This window comes from Schistocerca serialis, chromosome 1 (assembly GCF_023864345.2).
Source record: "Schistocerca serialis cubense isolate TAMUIC-IGC-003099 chromosome 1, iqSchSeri2.2, whole genome shotgun sequence".
NCBI classification, from domain to species: Eukaryota; Metazoa; Arthropoda; class Insecta; order Orthoptera; family Acrididae; genus Schistocerca; species Schistocerca serialis.
In genome coordinates this window covers 330,753,556-330,768,414 of record NC_064638.1, presented here as the reverse complement: position 1 = coordinate 330,768,414, position 14,859 = coordinate 330,753,556, and the positions used below count along the sequence as shown (strand labels likewise).

The 14,859-nt window shown below is 42.7% G+C and overlaps 1 protein-coding gene and 1 non-coding gene across 2 annotated transcripts in view; both read right to left on the bottom strand.

The window, feature by feature from the left end:
- Positions 1-14,859, bottom strand: part of LOC126469939 (negative elongation factor B) — a 152,022-nt gene that overhangs the window by 33,186 nt on the left and 103,977 nt on the right. The window contains exon 9 of the mRNA XM_050097345.1: positions 2,248-2,398. Coding sequence (XP_049953302.1) covers positions 2,248-2,398 — 151 coding nt within the window. The remainder of the gene's footprint in view (positions 1-2,247; positions 2,399-14,859) is intronic.
- Positions 10,335-10,409, bottom strand: Trnat-ugu (transfer RNA threonine (anticodon UGU)). Its single transcript has one exon. It is a non-coding gene; the product is annotated as a tRNA-Thr (tRNA).

The window sequence follows — 14,859 nt, the reverse complement described above, 5'->3', positions numbered from 1 at the left end:
TATTTTAGGAGGTGGTAGTATAGACTAATAAGAAGGTAATCCCAAAAGCAAAGTCTCTTATTTTTTTACAAGTACATAGACCTGTTTATTTCTACAATGGTATACATCAGTTTACAGCTTGAACATTTAGCTATTTTTCGATATAATCACCATTTCTGTCGATGCATTTTTGTAGACGCTGTGGCAGTTTTTGTATGCCCATGTCATACCAGTTCACTACCATGCTGTTCAGAAAGATACGAACCTCTTCTTTCACCTCGTCGTTGGAGCTGAATCGCTTTCCGGCCAAATGCTCTTTTAACCTAGGGAACAGGTGATAGTCACTGGGTGCCAAGTCAGGACTATAGGGTGGGTGGGTGATTATGTTCCACTGAAACTGTTGCAGGAGAGCAATGGTTTGCCAAGCAATGTGTGGGCGAGCGTTGTCATGGAGAATGTGTTGCCCTTGCTCAACATTCCTCTTCTCTCGATCTGAATTGCCCATTTGAGTTTTTTCAGTGTCTCACAGTACCTGTCAGCGTTAATTACGGTCCCAGTGATTCAGCTCCGACGACAAGATGAAAGAAGAGGTTCATAACTTTCTGAACAGCATGGCGGCAAGGTGGTATGACATGGGCATACAAAAACTGCCACAGCGTCTACAAAAATACGTCAACAGAAATGGTGATTATGTCGAAAAATAGCTAAATGTTCAAGCTGTAAACTGATGTAAACCATTGTAGAAATAAACAGGTCTATGTACTTGTAAACAATAGGAGACCTTACTTTTGGGATTACCCTCGTATGAATAAAATATTTGGTATAACAAGAGATAAGTTTTCATTTTGCATCCCGGTACTCCAGTCAATATCGAGTGTCACTTTCGCTTTGAAATTCAAGTTGTGAAGCTGTACTTGAGTTTACATAAATAAATTTTTCAACTGTGATTGCAATTTTTTTGGCCAATTTTACTGAATCGTTTCAGCATGTCACATGTATTTACGAATATTGAGTATGTCAATATGAGATTTGTGTACAGCTTTTGTAATGGAAACACACCTACTATTTTGAGAGAAAACTGTAGATGATTTCTTAATCACAGAGTACCAGATTCAAGAGCATTTAGTCTTGTTTTATCTAAACTATGTGATACTGGTGCATTGCCTGGCAGTCATATTTCATCTGAATGTCCATATTAACAGTGTGTGAATAAATTAGAAAACATTATTCAATTGTTAGAACGCAGTCTTCAACAAGCACATGCAGAACTTCTACATGTACTGGTGTTACACATACAGAAAATGGCAGACACTGTGTATGTATGCCCTTTTTTGTCACCATTTACAGCAGATTTATCAGTTTGGGGAAAAAAAGGAAGAGGAAGAAGAAGAAGAAGAAGAAGAAGAAGAAGAAGAAGAAGAAGAAGAAGAGAGAAAGAAAGAAAGAAAAAAGCCAATTAATCCAATTACTACTGTTTGCTGATGAAGCCATTTTAACTCATGATGGTCTTAACTCCCACTGCTGGTTCAACAGACACCCAGATGCCTTTCTGGAGAGACGTTTCCAACAACACTTCTCGGTAAATGTAAGGTGTAATATGATAGACAATCAGCTGATTGCATCTACTGTGTTACTGCAGCATTTTATAGGGCCCCATTATCTAGACATTCTTGAAAATGAGAGGTTTCTTTAGTTACAATGATGGTTATGTTCTTCTAGCATGATGGAGTTTCTATGCATTCTCACTGTCAAGAGTAACTTCATCTACACCTAGCATTCCCCAGTAGAGGGATCAGCAAAAACAGATCATTTTTTGACTGCCGAGGCAAAGTCTAAAAGAAACAGCATATCCAAGAGACAAATTGATCATTCAGATTATGTACAGTGCTGACCTCATTGAAGAATGCCACAATGAGCACAGAAGAGCTACATGTATGTTCTCAAGAGAATTCAAAAGTTTGTTGAAGTCAGACACGGGATTAATGAAAATCAACTTTGAATTTTATCGTTTGCCTTTGCTGACCACCTTCTGTGGGTATTTGTTCAGATTACATTCTAATGGTTGTATCTCAGTAACCAATGAAAACTGGACTCATGTTATATGGAATGTTTTACTCAAAATTGTCTATGCTACCATATCCTAAAATAATTCTTACTCCTCTGAAACCCCATATAAGTACAACAGCAACTTCCTACAGTGTTCCTAAAAAATTAATGTCAATATATAACAGTGATGAGATGATTCTCTCATCATAAACAATAATTTACCTGAATGTTCAATAATGGTAATAGCAGATTCACGTTCATCTGGTGGAAGTTTACTGTTAAGAGCACGTACTTGATCATCCACCATAAGAGACATAAGTGCTGGCAGAAATTTAGTAACAATCTGTGGATCCAGTTTTGGTTCTTTAAATTCCTGAAAAGTGAGAAACTCTACATTATGTTTTCTGTGTATGTGCTAGGTATAGACAATACCGGTATAAAAATACAGCATAATTTATTAAAAATAATAATATGGGAGACATAATATGTTTTCTGTCCATAATCACAATCTATTCTACACTGAAGAATATTACCTTTTTTACTTTTTTCTCTCTTTTTTCCTGCAAGGTCAGGTGGAAAGAAACACAAAATTAGGTTCAGAGCAAAACATGGTTTTCGATATCGGAAAAAGTTCAAGGAATCAGTGGCAGAATTTCTGTGTGGAGTGCATTCTGCACTGACCATGCAGATGGATGGAACAAGATACAGGATGGTTTCCATTTTATCTGATGTCACAGTAGGAACAAATTCGTACATACAGGGCTGTTGCACTGTGGTACCTGGTAATAATCAGATGATACAAACTGGTAGTTAGTAAAGACATATTTCATCAACATCTCTTGACAATTGTGAAATATGAGGTTTCTTTTTTTCCAAATATTTGCAAACTGTATGGGGCACTGCCTACACTAAATTTTGTGCAACAAAATTCCACTGATGGAAATCAAACATTATTAGCTACACACTAATCGGAACTTAAGTCTAATCACAAGGATCTTGTTCAAATGACTGAATGGTGGGACAAAGTTGAATACAATATTACTTTTGGGCACTATCATGGATAAATGCTGAACATGATACAAATAACAGAAGAGATGGTAGGAAGCAGGATGTGTTGTTTGCTATAACAACAACAAAAGGCCAAAGAAAGAATTGATAGGTCAGCTATGAATTTGTATTTTACAACACATAGTCCCAAGATGAAATATTTCTTCAATCAGCCCATTTATAACATGATGTTACCCACAAATTAAACATCACACAGAGACATCAAAACCCCTCACAGTGAAAACAGACTTGTGGTGAGGAAGAAAATTTCAGGTTGAGGGGATAATAGGGAAGTAAATGGGACAGGTCCTTTACAAAAGAAACCATACTGACATCTGCCTTCAGAAATTTAGGAAAACCACTGCAAATCAATAATTAGATGGCTGAATGAGGATTTGAACAGCCGTCCCGAAGTTGAGTCCAGTGTACTAACCACTGCACCATCACGTACTATCTTCCATTGAGGAAAATGTATTATTACTTACCTACATTACATATAAACTGAAATTGCTATTGAGATAGACAAAGCTATGGAAAAATATGACAGATTCAATAAAAATAACGTGAATATCCAAATGGGAATTCAGCAGAAATTATTATATCAGTAAATAAACACCACAGATTTGCACGCACAATGAGAATGAAGGTACATACATCTTACGGACAACAGTCACTGAAATGTTTGCATGCAAAAAAAAACCTTCTAGGGGTTGAAAAGTATTACCTTTGGTCTCTCACATGTCCTGAGAGAAAAGATTAATGGAGAGTTTCTTGACAAATTACATACCTACTTTATACATTTAAAAAAATGGTTCAAATGGCTCTGAGCACTATGGGACTTAACATCTATGGTCATCAGTCCCCTAGAACTTAGAACTACTTAAACCTAACTAACCTAAGGACATCACACAACACCCAGTCATCGTGAGGCAGAGAAAATCCCTGACCCCGCCGGGAATCGAACCCAGGCGTGGGAAGCAAGAACGCTACCGCACGATCACGAGCAGCGGACGAAAAATACATCAAATATCACTCCTAGTATCTCCCAGCAAGAGGAGGGAAGGTGGTGGAATCAGGTTCCTGATCACCAGACTGCAAGTCAAATTCCTGGGTTGTATTACAAACCTTTCCACAGTGTCTCATGGAGTAACGGCATGTGTTACACTTTAGGTGACCCATCTGTAAATAGTGATGCTATGCTACATGAGCAACTTGATACTTTTTGAGAATAGGCTATATGCCAGCATTGGGTTTCACTCTTCTTTTTCTCACCACCATTGCGACCATCATCACACCAACAACAATGAAATGAAATGTCATGTGGCTAGGGCCTCCTGTCGAGTAGACCTGTCTTCTGAGTTGATGCCACGATGGCAGCTTGTGTGTCGATGGGGATGATACAGTGATGATGACGGCAAGCACAACACCCAGTTCCAGAGTGGAGAAAATCTCCAACCCAGCCAGTAATCGAACCTGGGCCCCTTTGCATGGCATTCCGTCATGCTGACCACTCAGCTATCGAGGCGGACAGCAGCAACAATCATCACACTACATTATACATGGATTCAATACAGTTATCTATATGAAACAGTTACACTTAGACCACTCAGATTGGGTATATCAAGACATACTGCATGGCCAGTATAGTAGTGCAAATGTGAAGTTTCCGCGACAGCATAATTAAGGAGTCTACCAAAATACAGACGTTGAAAACATAACACACTGGGGCATAGATTTCAAATTAAGCAAGGCTTGGGATCCAGCACTCAATTTATTAAGATCTCACTGGCTGTCTCATCTACCAGAGCTGGAAAACACCGAGAGAATGCGCATTTCACAAAATAACAGTTCAGAATCCAGATAACAGATGAACATCGAAGGGAATAGGGGTGTCAGGAGTCAAACAAAGCTGTAAATAACAATACAACACCAAAAATACTTGACAGTCTAGTTGAAGTCCAGGCAAAAAGTTTACTTCATATCACAGCTTGCAGCACCTGAAGACAGTGTCTAGATCAGTTGTTGAAATAACATGTCTCACGGAATCGACATTTCGGCAGGACACCCAAAGGCATACCATTATCAATTGTCCCAAGAAAACTTGAGAGATAGCAATAATTCATATTGATTAGCTTGCAAATGAAAAACAGTAAGTAGCTAAGCACTAAGCAGACATTCCATGCCAGATGGGTGATAAATGAGAGAAGAGGTCTAGATTTAAAAATCACCATAGGAAAGTATACCCGACACAAAGGAATTTTTGTAATATAAAAGCTGAGGGACTGGAAGTGCTAATCGTTAGAAAATCCATCTATTCATCACACTTGACACTTTCACCTTTTCTCACATTCAGACATACTCGTGGTTGGAAAATGTTTTGAGTTCAATGAAGAGGATATAGCAGCTGTAGCTCAGTATTATAGATCTTGCAGAGTTGCAGTTCAGGAATTAAATAAATGCACTGGAGATAATATTTGGTAAAGCACAATGACCTAGAAAGAACATAAGCGCATTTTGACCTAGAAAACAAAGTCTTTAATTGTTATACAACAACTCAAGCAGGCAATGATCTTAACCACAAGCAATAAAAAACACGAGGGTAAGTCAATTATTACCCACAAAGTAGTTATAAAATTTTATTGTAATCAAATAGGAAACTTACAAGAACATCATTTTTCGACATAGTCTCCTTGCGTTTCAACGCACTTGGTCCATCATTGTACAAGTTTCCTGATGCCCTCATAAAAAAAGGTTCTCGGTTGAGCTGCGGGCCAGGAATGCACAGTTTTTTTCACTACTTCATCCGAGGCAAATCAACAACCCCTTAATGCCTGTTTGAGTGGACCAAACAAGTGATAGTCCGAAGGAGCAAGATCGAGACTATATGGGGGATGATCCAGTACTTCAACTTTGAGTTTCTGGAGCTTTCCAGCAGTGTGGGCAGCAGTATGCGGACGGGCATTGGCGTGCAACAACACAACACATTTTGACAGCAATCTTGGCGTTAGCTTCGAATTGCAGGCTTTAGCGTGGCAGTAAGCATCTTATTGTAACATACCGTATTTACTCGAATCTAAGCCGCACTTTTTTCCGGTTTTTGTAATCCAAAAAACCGCCTGCGGCTTAGAATCGAGCGCAAAGCAAGCGGAAGTTCTGAAAAATGTTGGTATGTCTTTCCACAACCAACTTCTGCCGTCGAATACATGTAGCGCTACACGGGCAAGCTTTGTAGGCACAAAGATAAATACTGGCGCCAAAACCTCTGCGTCAATAAATAAATTTAAAAAAAAAGGTGGAAGACGAGCTTTTTTCCTCCGCCCTGAGTTTCGACCACTGCATTTTCATACATTATCCAATGAAGTAAATACAAATTCCGTATTGTTTCAATGTACTACGAAAATCCGACTGGCAAGACTGTTTGGGGTGTTTTTCAATATGGCCAACCCTACGTTCTGAATTTTTTCCTACCTGTGAGAAGAGATGGTTGCTAATAGGAACTTTTGTGAATTGTGAATCATATGCAGTATTCTCTTCACCATAAGAATAATACGCATATAAACATTTTGCCATGTATTGTTTCGTGTTTGCTGCTATCTCATTTAATTCCTGTCTGCCTAATAAACTGCGAAACTAGAGTGAGACAACAGCAAACGCTGAAGAACATACATATCATGTCATGTTTATATTCGTATTATTCTTATGCCTAATAGTGATACAGACAGAAATGAAGCACGGCAGTTGACCAGATTTTTAAATCTAAGATGATTCTAATTTCTGTGCAGAATGTAATATACTAAAGAGGCGCCTGCAAAGATTTTCAAATGGAGAAAAACTTTCGCTAAACTCTCGTTCAGAACGTCTTCTATCATACGCTGTCTATTATTTGGTTCTTGTTGATCATTATCAAAGAAAGCAGCAGTGTAAGTAACAACAAATGGCAGTCTCTTGCCATCATTTCGCTAATGAGACGATTCCTCTCTCTTTTTTTTTTTTAATTGTAAGCAGCGGTAGCGCCTACAAAAGCAAGCCGTGCCGCGATCAGCGACAGGCCGTAAACACTCATTATCATCATGCGAGAAACAATGTACGACACAGTACAGTAATGCATTTTCAGCTTAGTGTGACGTAAACACCTATAACAAAGAGAACGACACTTATCAGATCAAAGGAAAATAAGCAAACAATTCAAACTACACGAAGCACGTGAAAAAGGAAGGGTACCCGTATAAATACGGACGGAGCGCCTGACGCATAGCAATGGCTACCTGGTAAAGCTTAACTGCTAAGCTTACAACTCGAACCAAACTACTGTAGCTGTATCGTCATTCATTCGACCAAAATTGTGTCTCATATTACAATGGACCAACTTTGTTTCGATTTGGAGGTGCGGCCTAAAACTTTACTCTCCCCTCGAATTTCGAGTCTCAAATTTCAGGTGCGGCTTAGATTCGGGAATTTTTTTTTTCCCCACGATTTCGAGTCTCATTTTTCAGGTGCAGCTTAGATTCGAGTGCGGCTTAGATTCGAGTAAATACGGTACACTGTTTACTGTTGTGCCCCTTTCCCCATAATGTTCTAGTACTGGACCTTGTGCGTCCCAAAAAACCATAAGCATCAGTTTTCCTGCAGACTGTTGGGTCTTGAACTTTTTCTTGCACGGCAAATTTGGATGTTTCCATTCCATACTCTGCCATTTACTCTCCGGCTCATAATGATGGATCCATGTTTCGTCACCAGTAATGATCCTGTCTAAGAAGTTGTCCCCTTCGTTACCATAGTGATTCAAATATGTTTTGCAGATGTCCAAGCGTGTTTGTTTATGCAACTGTGTGAGTTGTTTTGGGACCCATCTTGCACAAACTTTATGAAACCCAAGTCTGTTGTGGATGACTTTGTAGGCAATTGTAGGCAGATGATGTGCCACTTCATCAACAGTTAATCATCTGTCTAAGAGAATCATTTCACGTGAACGCTCAATGGTTTCTTAATTTGTGGCAGTAAACAGTCGTCCGGCTCCTTCATCGTGCATAACACTTGTGCGACCATTTCGGAATTTTTCAATCCATTCGTAGGCACTCTGTTGTGGCAAAACACTGCTCCTGTACTGTACCGAAAGTCTTCGATGAATTTCAGCCCCCGATACGCCTTCCAACCACAAAAAACAGACCACTGAACGTTGCTCTTCTTTGGTGAAAATAGACAACAGAGTGGCCATGATTAACAGCACAACAGCGATAACAAAACTAACCTAGCAGCTTGAAAATTGCAAAGGTATAACAACAAATAAACATAGCATGTAACATCAATGTAAAACGACAGTACTACCAAACAAACAAAAATATAACTAAATTGTGGATAATAATTGACATACCCTCATATATTACATCGCAGGCCTTCCTAATATTTTGTTTATAACACTGAACTGCCAATTAAATTTAAGAAGAACAGCAATTAAATTTAAGAAGATAATACGTGTACAGTTTTCACTGTTGAGATTTGGATGACTTGACACAGAAAGAGAAGGGATTAGAGAAGTTGTCAGAGGCTGGAGACTGAGCTATAGGCACACTCTGCATGCAAGGACTCTGTGCTTCCAAAGCCAGCACAGGAAAATTTCCAAGCGTAAAATGCTACCATTAATTCAGCCACGTGAAGGCAGCTTTCCTCAGCAACAACATCACCTGCGACATCAACAAATTTGGACACTTCATGAACCAAGTAGACCAAAACAACATGGCTGACATGTGGGCCATAATCACTGCACTGCTGATGCAGTCTTCATATAATTGACTAAAGGAGGAGTTGATCCGGCGAATTTCATCATCGTGGGAACTACAGGGACATCAGCTGTTGCACCAAAGAGGAATGCAATGACAGGAGGTCATCTCAGTTCCTGCACCATCTGTGGAGCCTCGTACAGTCCGATGTGGTTCCAGACTCGCTGTTTCATGCTGTCTGGGTGCACAGTACCCCAGGACAAAGGCAAGCAGTCATCACCACGCAGGCAGACATGCAATTCGGCACTGTCGCGGATTTCGCTGATCGGGTGCATGATGCAATGGCAAAGGCTGCAGCAGCCTACGATGCCGCAGCCCTGACAGCAATACCCACTCCGCAGCAATATACATCTCCTGCCAGATACTGCATTAGGCTCTGATTTGCACCACCCATTTCAGAACTTGACTGCACAGATGGTAGATTAACTAGCTGGTGCATTCACCAATAGAGGGCAGCAGACACTGTGCAGTGGCTGATCCAGTTACTGGCAATCCAGCTCACGCAACAGCCAATGCATCACCAGCCGTTCAAGCAGTACCCCACCAACGTCAGAGCAGCAGTCAAGTTGCTTTTGCTGGTATCACGAGTCTCTTCATAGCAGAACACGCCAGCAGTGTGAAGTATTTCAGTTATACAGGTTCCAATCTGGCTATTTTCTCACAATCTATGTTAAGAGACCACTGGACAATTGAGGTGCTGTCTCTTGTGGCGTCAAACAATTCAGCCAAATAAAACATAAGGCATACATCACTGAAATTCAGATCTCAGACTGCGCCACACATTAGAGTGGACATTCGCTGAGGCTGAAGTCAACAAGCCTATCTTGGGTGCGGATTCCCTCGGCCAGAACTTAATATCATGAATGCCCAGTTGAGCACTTTCTTCAGCATTAAACCAGTGAAGTCTGACAGACCGTATGCAGAAATACTGGATAAATTTTTGGAGCTCACTTGCCTGCCTCGTGCACTGAGAGATGTCAAACATTTGACAGACTGCAACACCCGGACCACCCATCTCTTGCCATGGTGAGTCACCATAGCAAAGGCTGAGTTCAAGGCCTTGCCGTGAAAGGGTGCTGTTTGAACATCAAGCAACTCATGATCATCTGCCTTGCACTTAGTCCCCAAGAAAGAAAACTTGTAACACTCATGTGGGGACTACCATGCCTTACGTGCATGAATGCTGCTGGACAAATATCCGGTACAGCATTGCAAGATTTTAACAAAATCTCCTTTCTTATCTTGGTTTGGTGAAAATTAATTATTATACCTCTTTTTATTCATGTCTCACATGTATGTCAACGCTACTCTGTTATGAACAAGCTTCTTATTTCACATAGTATTCATTTTATAGTGTACTTTGGGTCCATGTAAGTTAAAATGGACTGGCGCATATCTATCTTCTTACTAGATGATGTCTAACTGAAACCCTCAGCTGCCGACAGGTGTTGTTGATATACCTCGATGTGGACAGCTGAAAATGTGTGCCCTGACCGGGACTCGAACCCGGGATCTCCTGCTTACAAGGCAGACGCTCTATCCATCTGAGCCACCGAGGACACAGATGAATAGCGCAACTGCAGAGACTTATCCCTTGCACGCTTCCCGTGAGACTCACATTCCCAACTGTCCACAATTCTACATATGTAATGTACCTTATAGACATTTGCCCATTCACATTTGCCCCCCCCCCCCCCCCCCCCAAAGGGAAGGACTTCTGTTGGAGCCTTACAGAAGTGATGCTGCTCATTCATCCATGGCCTAATAAAATGGGAACTACACCATAACACAAGTGCATTTTAACATAGAAAAGAAAGCCTTTAATTATTATATGAGTTGTAACTTAAGCAGATGATGATCTTGACCATAAACAATAAAAAATATATTATGTCTGAGGTCTCCCTAATGTTTTATTTATAACATTGAACTGCCAATGATAGCACTAATTATACAGGGTGATTCAAAAAGAATACCACAACTTTAGGAATTTAAAACTCTGCAACGACAAAAGGCAGAGCTAAGCACTATCTGTCGGCGAATTAAGGGAGCTATAAAGTTTCATTTAGTTGTACATTTGTTCGCCATTTCAGCCAATAAAGTTTTTGGTCCCTTTTTCTTCGAAGGTGCTACTGTAACTGGACTACAGTATCTGGAGATGTTAGAGAATTGGCTGTTCCCTCAGCTCGAACAAGAAGCACAACAATTCATATTTCAGCAGGATGGAGCGCCACCACATTGGCACTTATCTGTCCGTAACTACCTGAACGTCAACTACCCGAGGCGATGGATCGGCCACCAGGCAGCCCGTGACAGAGCACGTCATCACTGGCCTCCAAGAAGCCCTGATCTTACCCCCTGTGATTTTTTCTTATGGGGGTATGTTAAGGATATGGTGTTTCGGCCACCTCTCCCAGCCACCATTGATGATTTGAAACGAGAAATAACAGCAGCTATCCAAACTGTTACGCCTGATGTGCTACAGAGAGTGTGGAACGAGTTGGAGTATCGGGTTGATATTGCTCGTGTGTCTGGAGGGGGCCATATTGAACATCTCTGAACTTGTTTTTGAGTGAAAAAAACATTTTTTAAATACTCTTTGTAATGATGTATAACAGAAGGTTATATTATGTTTCTTTCATTAAATACACATTTTTAAAGTTGTGGAATTCTTTTTGAATCACCCTGTATTTAAGAAGATAATATGTTTAAGTTTTCATTGTTGAGATACAAATGACATGATACAGAAAGCAGGAGGATTCTAGAAGTTGTCAGGTGGGAAACACAAAGTTACAGAACTGTATGGAATGAAAGTTCATTAAGTTCAACAAGGAAAACAGATTAGAGCTAAATATGCAAGGCATTCATTCACTGGTACTCAAGACCCACTGTAGTTACACGGTTCACAAATCTTTAGGGAAATTTGTGCACTTTCACATGAATAAGACTAACATGCAGGCAGTTGGGGTACACATATTTTATTCCTGTGAGACAGCATAGAGGGGTAGGGCAGGGTGGGGGTGGGAGGGGTGGAGGAGAGATGTGGTTATGTGGCAGTGATAGGAAAGACATCCACCCACCACTTAAATTAACCTTGCCAAATCCATTAATAACCAACATTGCACTGATTCGGGGTAAAGGCACAAGAAACAGAAGAAGATGATAAGCAAAGTGAGCAATATAGCAGAATAAGAAACAAAATTTGGTTGGTTGGTTTGTGGGATTAAAGGGACCAGACTGCAACGGTCATCGGTCCCTTGTTCCAAAACTTAAAAACTACTACACAGAGTAAAAAACGGATAACAGAGACAACAGACAACACAGGACAAGAAAAAATCAGACAAAGAACAGACATAACAAATTAAAATCACACGGAGTGTGGCAGTGGTGGCCGACCATAGAATAAAAAAAGGAAAAGCCAACCACTGAGAACACATTAAAAACTCACTTTAAAACCGTAGGCCAAAGGCCAGAATCAACACAAAACAATAAAATAAAACATAAACACTCATATTAAATGAAAAAAAAACCCCTGCCCGAATAAAACGTAAAACTAAGCCAGCCATAGCAGGGTCATCAGTTAAAAGGGCAGGGAGCATATCAGGCAGCGCAAATGTCCACCTGACCACAGCTAAAAGGGGGCAGGCCAACAATTTGTGGGCCACTGTCAAAGCCGCCCCACAGCGACACAGAGGAGGGTCCTCCCGGCGCAGTAAGTAACTGTGTGTCAGCCGGGAGTGGCCAATGCGGAGCCGACAAAGGACGACTGAGTCCCTGCGGTTGGCTCGCATTGATGACCGCCATACAGTTGTCGTCTCCTTAATGGCATGGAGTTTATTGGGCGTGATCCGATCGCGCCATTCAGCGTCCCAAAGTGCAAAAACTTTTCGGCGGAGGACCGCTCGCAAATCAGTCTCTGTGAGGCCAACATCCAGAGATGGTTGCCCAGTGGCCTCTTTCGCCAGTCGGTCAACATGTTCATTGCCCGGGATACCGACATGATCAGGAGTCCACACAAAGACCACAGAGCGGCCGCAACGGGCAAGAGTATGCAGGGACTCCTGGATAGCCATCACCAAACAAGAAAGAGGGAAATACTGGTCGAGAGCTCGTAAACTGCTCAGGGAATCGCTACAGATCACGAAGGACTCACCTGAGCAGGAGCGGATATACTCTAGGGCTCGAAAGATGGTGACCAGCTCAGCAGTGTGAACGCTGCAGCCAGCCGGCAAGGAACGTTGTTCGGAATGGTCCCCTAGAGTTAGCGCATAACCGACACGACCAGCAACCATCGAACCGTCAGTGTAAACAACGTCAGAGCCCTGATACGTGGCCAGGATGGAATAAAAGTGGCGGCGGAAGGCCTCTGGAGGGACTGAGTCCTTCGGGCCCTGTGCCAAGTCGAGCCGAAGGCAAGGGCGAGGAACACACCATGGAGGTGTATGCAAAGTGGCCCGGAAAGGAGGTGGAACAGTGAAAACCCTAAGCCCAGAGAGAAGCTCTTTGATGCGGACCGCGATCGTACAAGCTGACCGGGGCCGACATTCTGGCAGATGGACGACCGATCGCGGGAACAGGAGACGATAGTTTGGATGCCCGGGCAAGCTAAAAACATGGGCAGCATAAACGGCCAGTAAATTTTGGTGCCTGAACTGCAATGGAGGGACACCTGCCTCCGCAAGTATGCTGTCCACTGGGCTGGTCCGGAAAGCACTAGTGGCAAGGCGTATTCCGCTGTGTAGGATTGGGTCCAGCACCCGCAAAGCAGATGGGGATGCTGAGCCATAAGCCAGGCTCCCATAATCCAGACGAGACTGGATTAACGCCTGGTAGAGCCGTAACAGGGTAGATCAGTCAGCGCCCAAGTGGGTGTGGCTCAAGCATCTCAGAGCATTTAGATGCCGCCAACATGCCTGTTTAAGCTGCCGAATATGAGGCAGCCAAGTCAGCCGGGCATCAAAAACTACACCCAAAAACCTGTGGGTCTCCACCACAGCAAGGAGTTCGTCGGCAAGATAAAGCCGCGGCTCAGAATGGACTGTTCGGCACCGGCAGAAATGCATAACGCAGGTCTTGGCAGCTGAAAACTGAAAACCATGTGCTACAGCCCAAGACTGCGCCTTGCGTATATCGCCCTGTAGCTGACGTTCAAAAGCTGCAATGCCAGTAGAGCGGTAGTAAAGGCAGAAGTCGTCAGCATACAGGGAAACGGAGACAGAATTTCCCACCGCCGCAGCGAGCCCGTTTATTGCGATTAAAAACAGGCAGACACTGAGGACAGATCCCTGTGGTACCCCATTCTCCTGAACTCGGGAGGAACTATGGGAGGCCGCGACTTGCACGCGGAAGGTACGATATGACAGAAAATTTTGGATAAAGATAGGAAGAGGGCCCCGAAGACCCCATGCATGAAGCATAGAAAGTATGTGATGATGCCATGTCATATCGTACGCCTTCCGCATGTCGAAAAAGACAGCGACCAGGCGCTGACAGCGGGCAAAGGCAGTACGGATGGCCGACTCCAGACTCACCAGATTGTCGGTGGCGGAGCGGCCTTTATGGAACCCACCCTGAGACGGAGCCAGAAGGCCCCGAGACTCCAGTACCCAATGCATGCGCCGGCTCACCATCCGTTCGAGAAGCTTGCAAAGAACGTTGGTGAGGCTAATGGGGCGGTAGCTGTCCACCTCCAAAGGGCTCTTGCCCGGTTTCAAAACGGGGATGACAATGCTTTCCCGCCATTGCGACGGAAACTCACCCTCGACCCAGAGACGGTTGTACAGGTCGAGGAGGCATCGCTTGCAGTCCACTGAAAGGTGTTTCAGCATCTGACAGTGGATGCGATCTGGCCCAGGAGCGGTATCAGGGCAAGCGGCAAGGGAACTGTGAAATTCCCACTCACTGAATGGACCATTGTAGGATTCAGAATGGTGGGTGTGAAAAGAAAGGCTCCGACGTTCCATCCACTCTTTAATGGAGCGGAAGGCCAGGGGGTAATTGGAAGAAGCGGAAC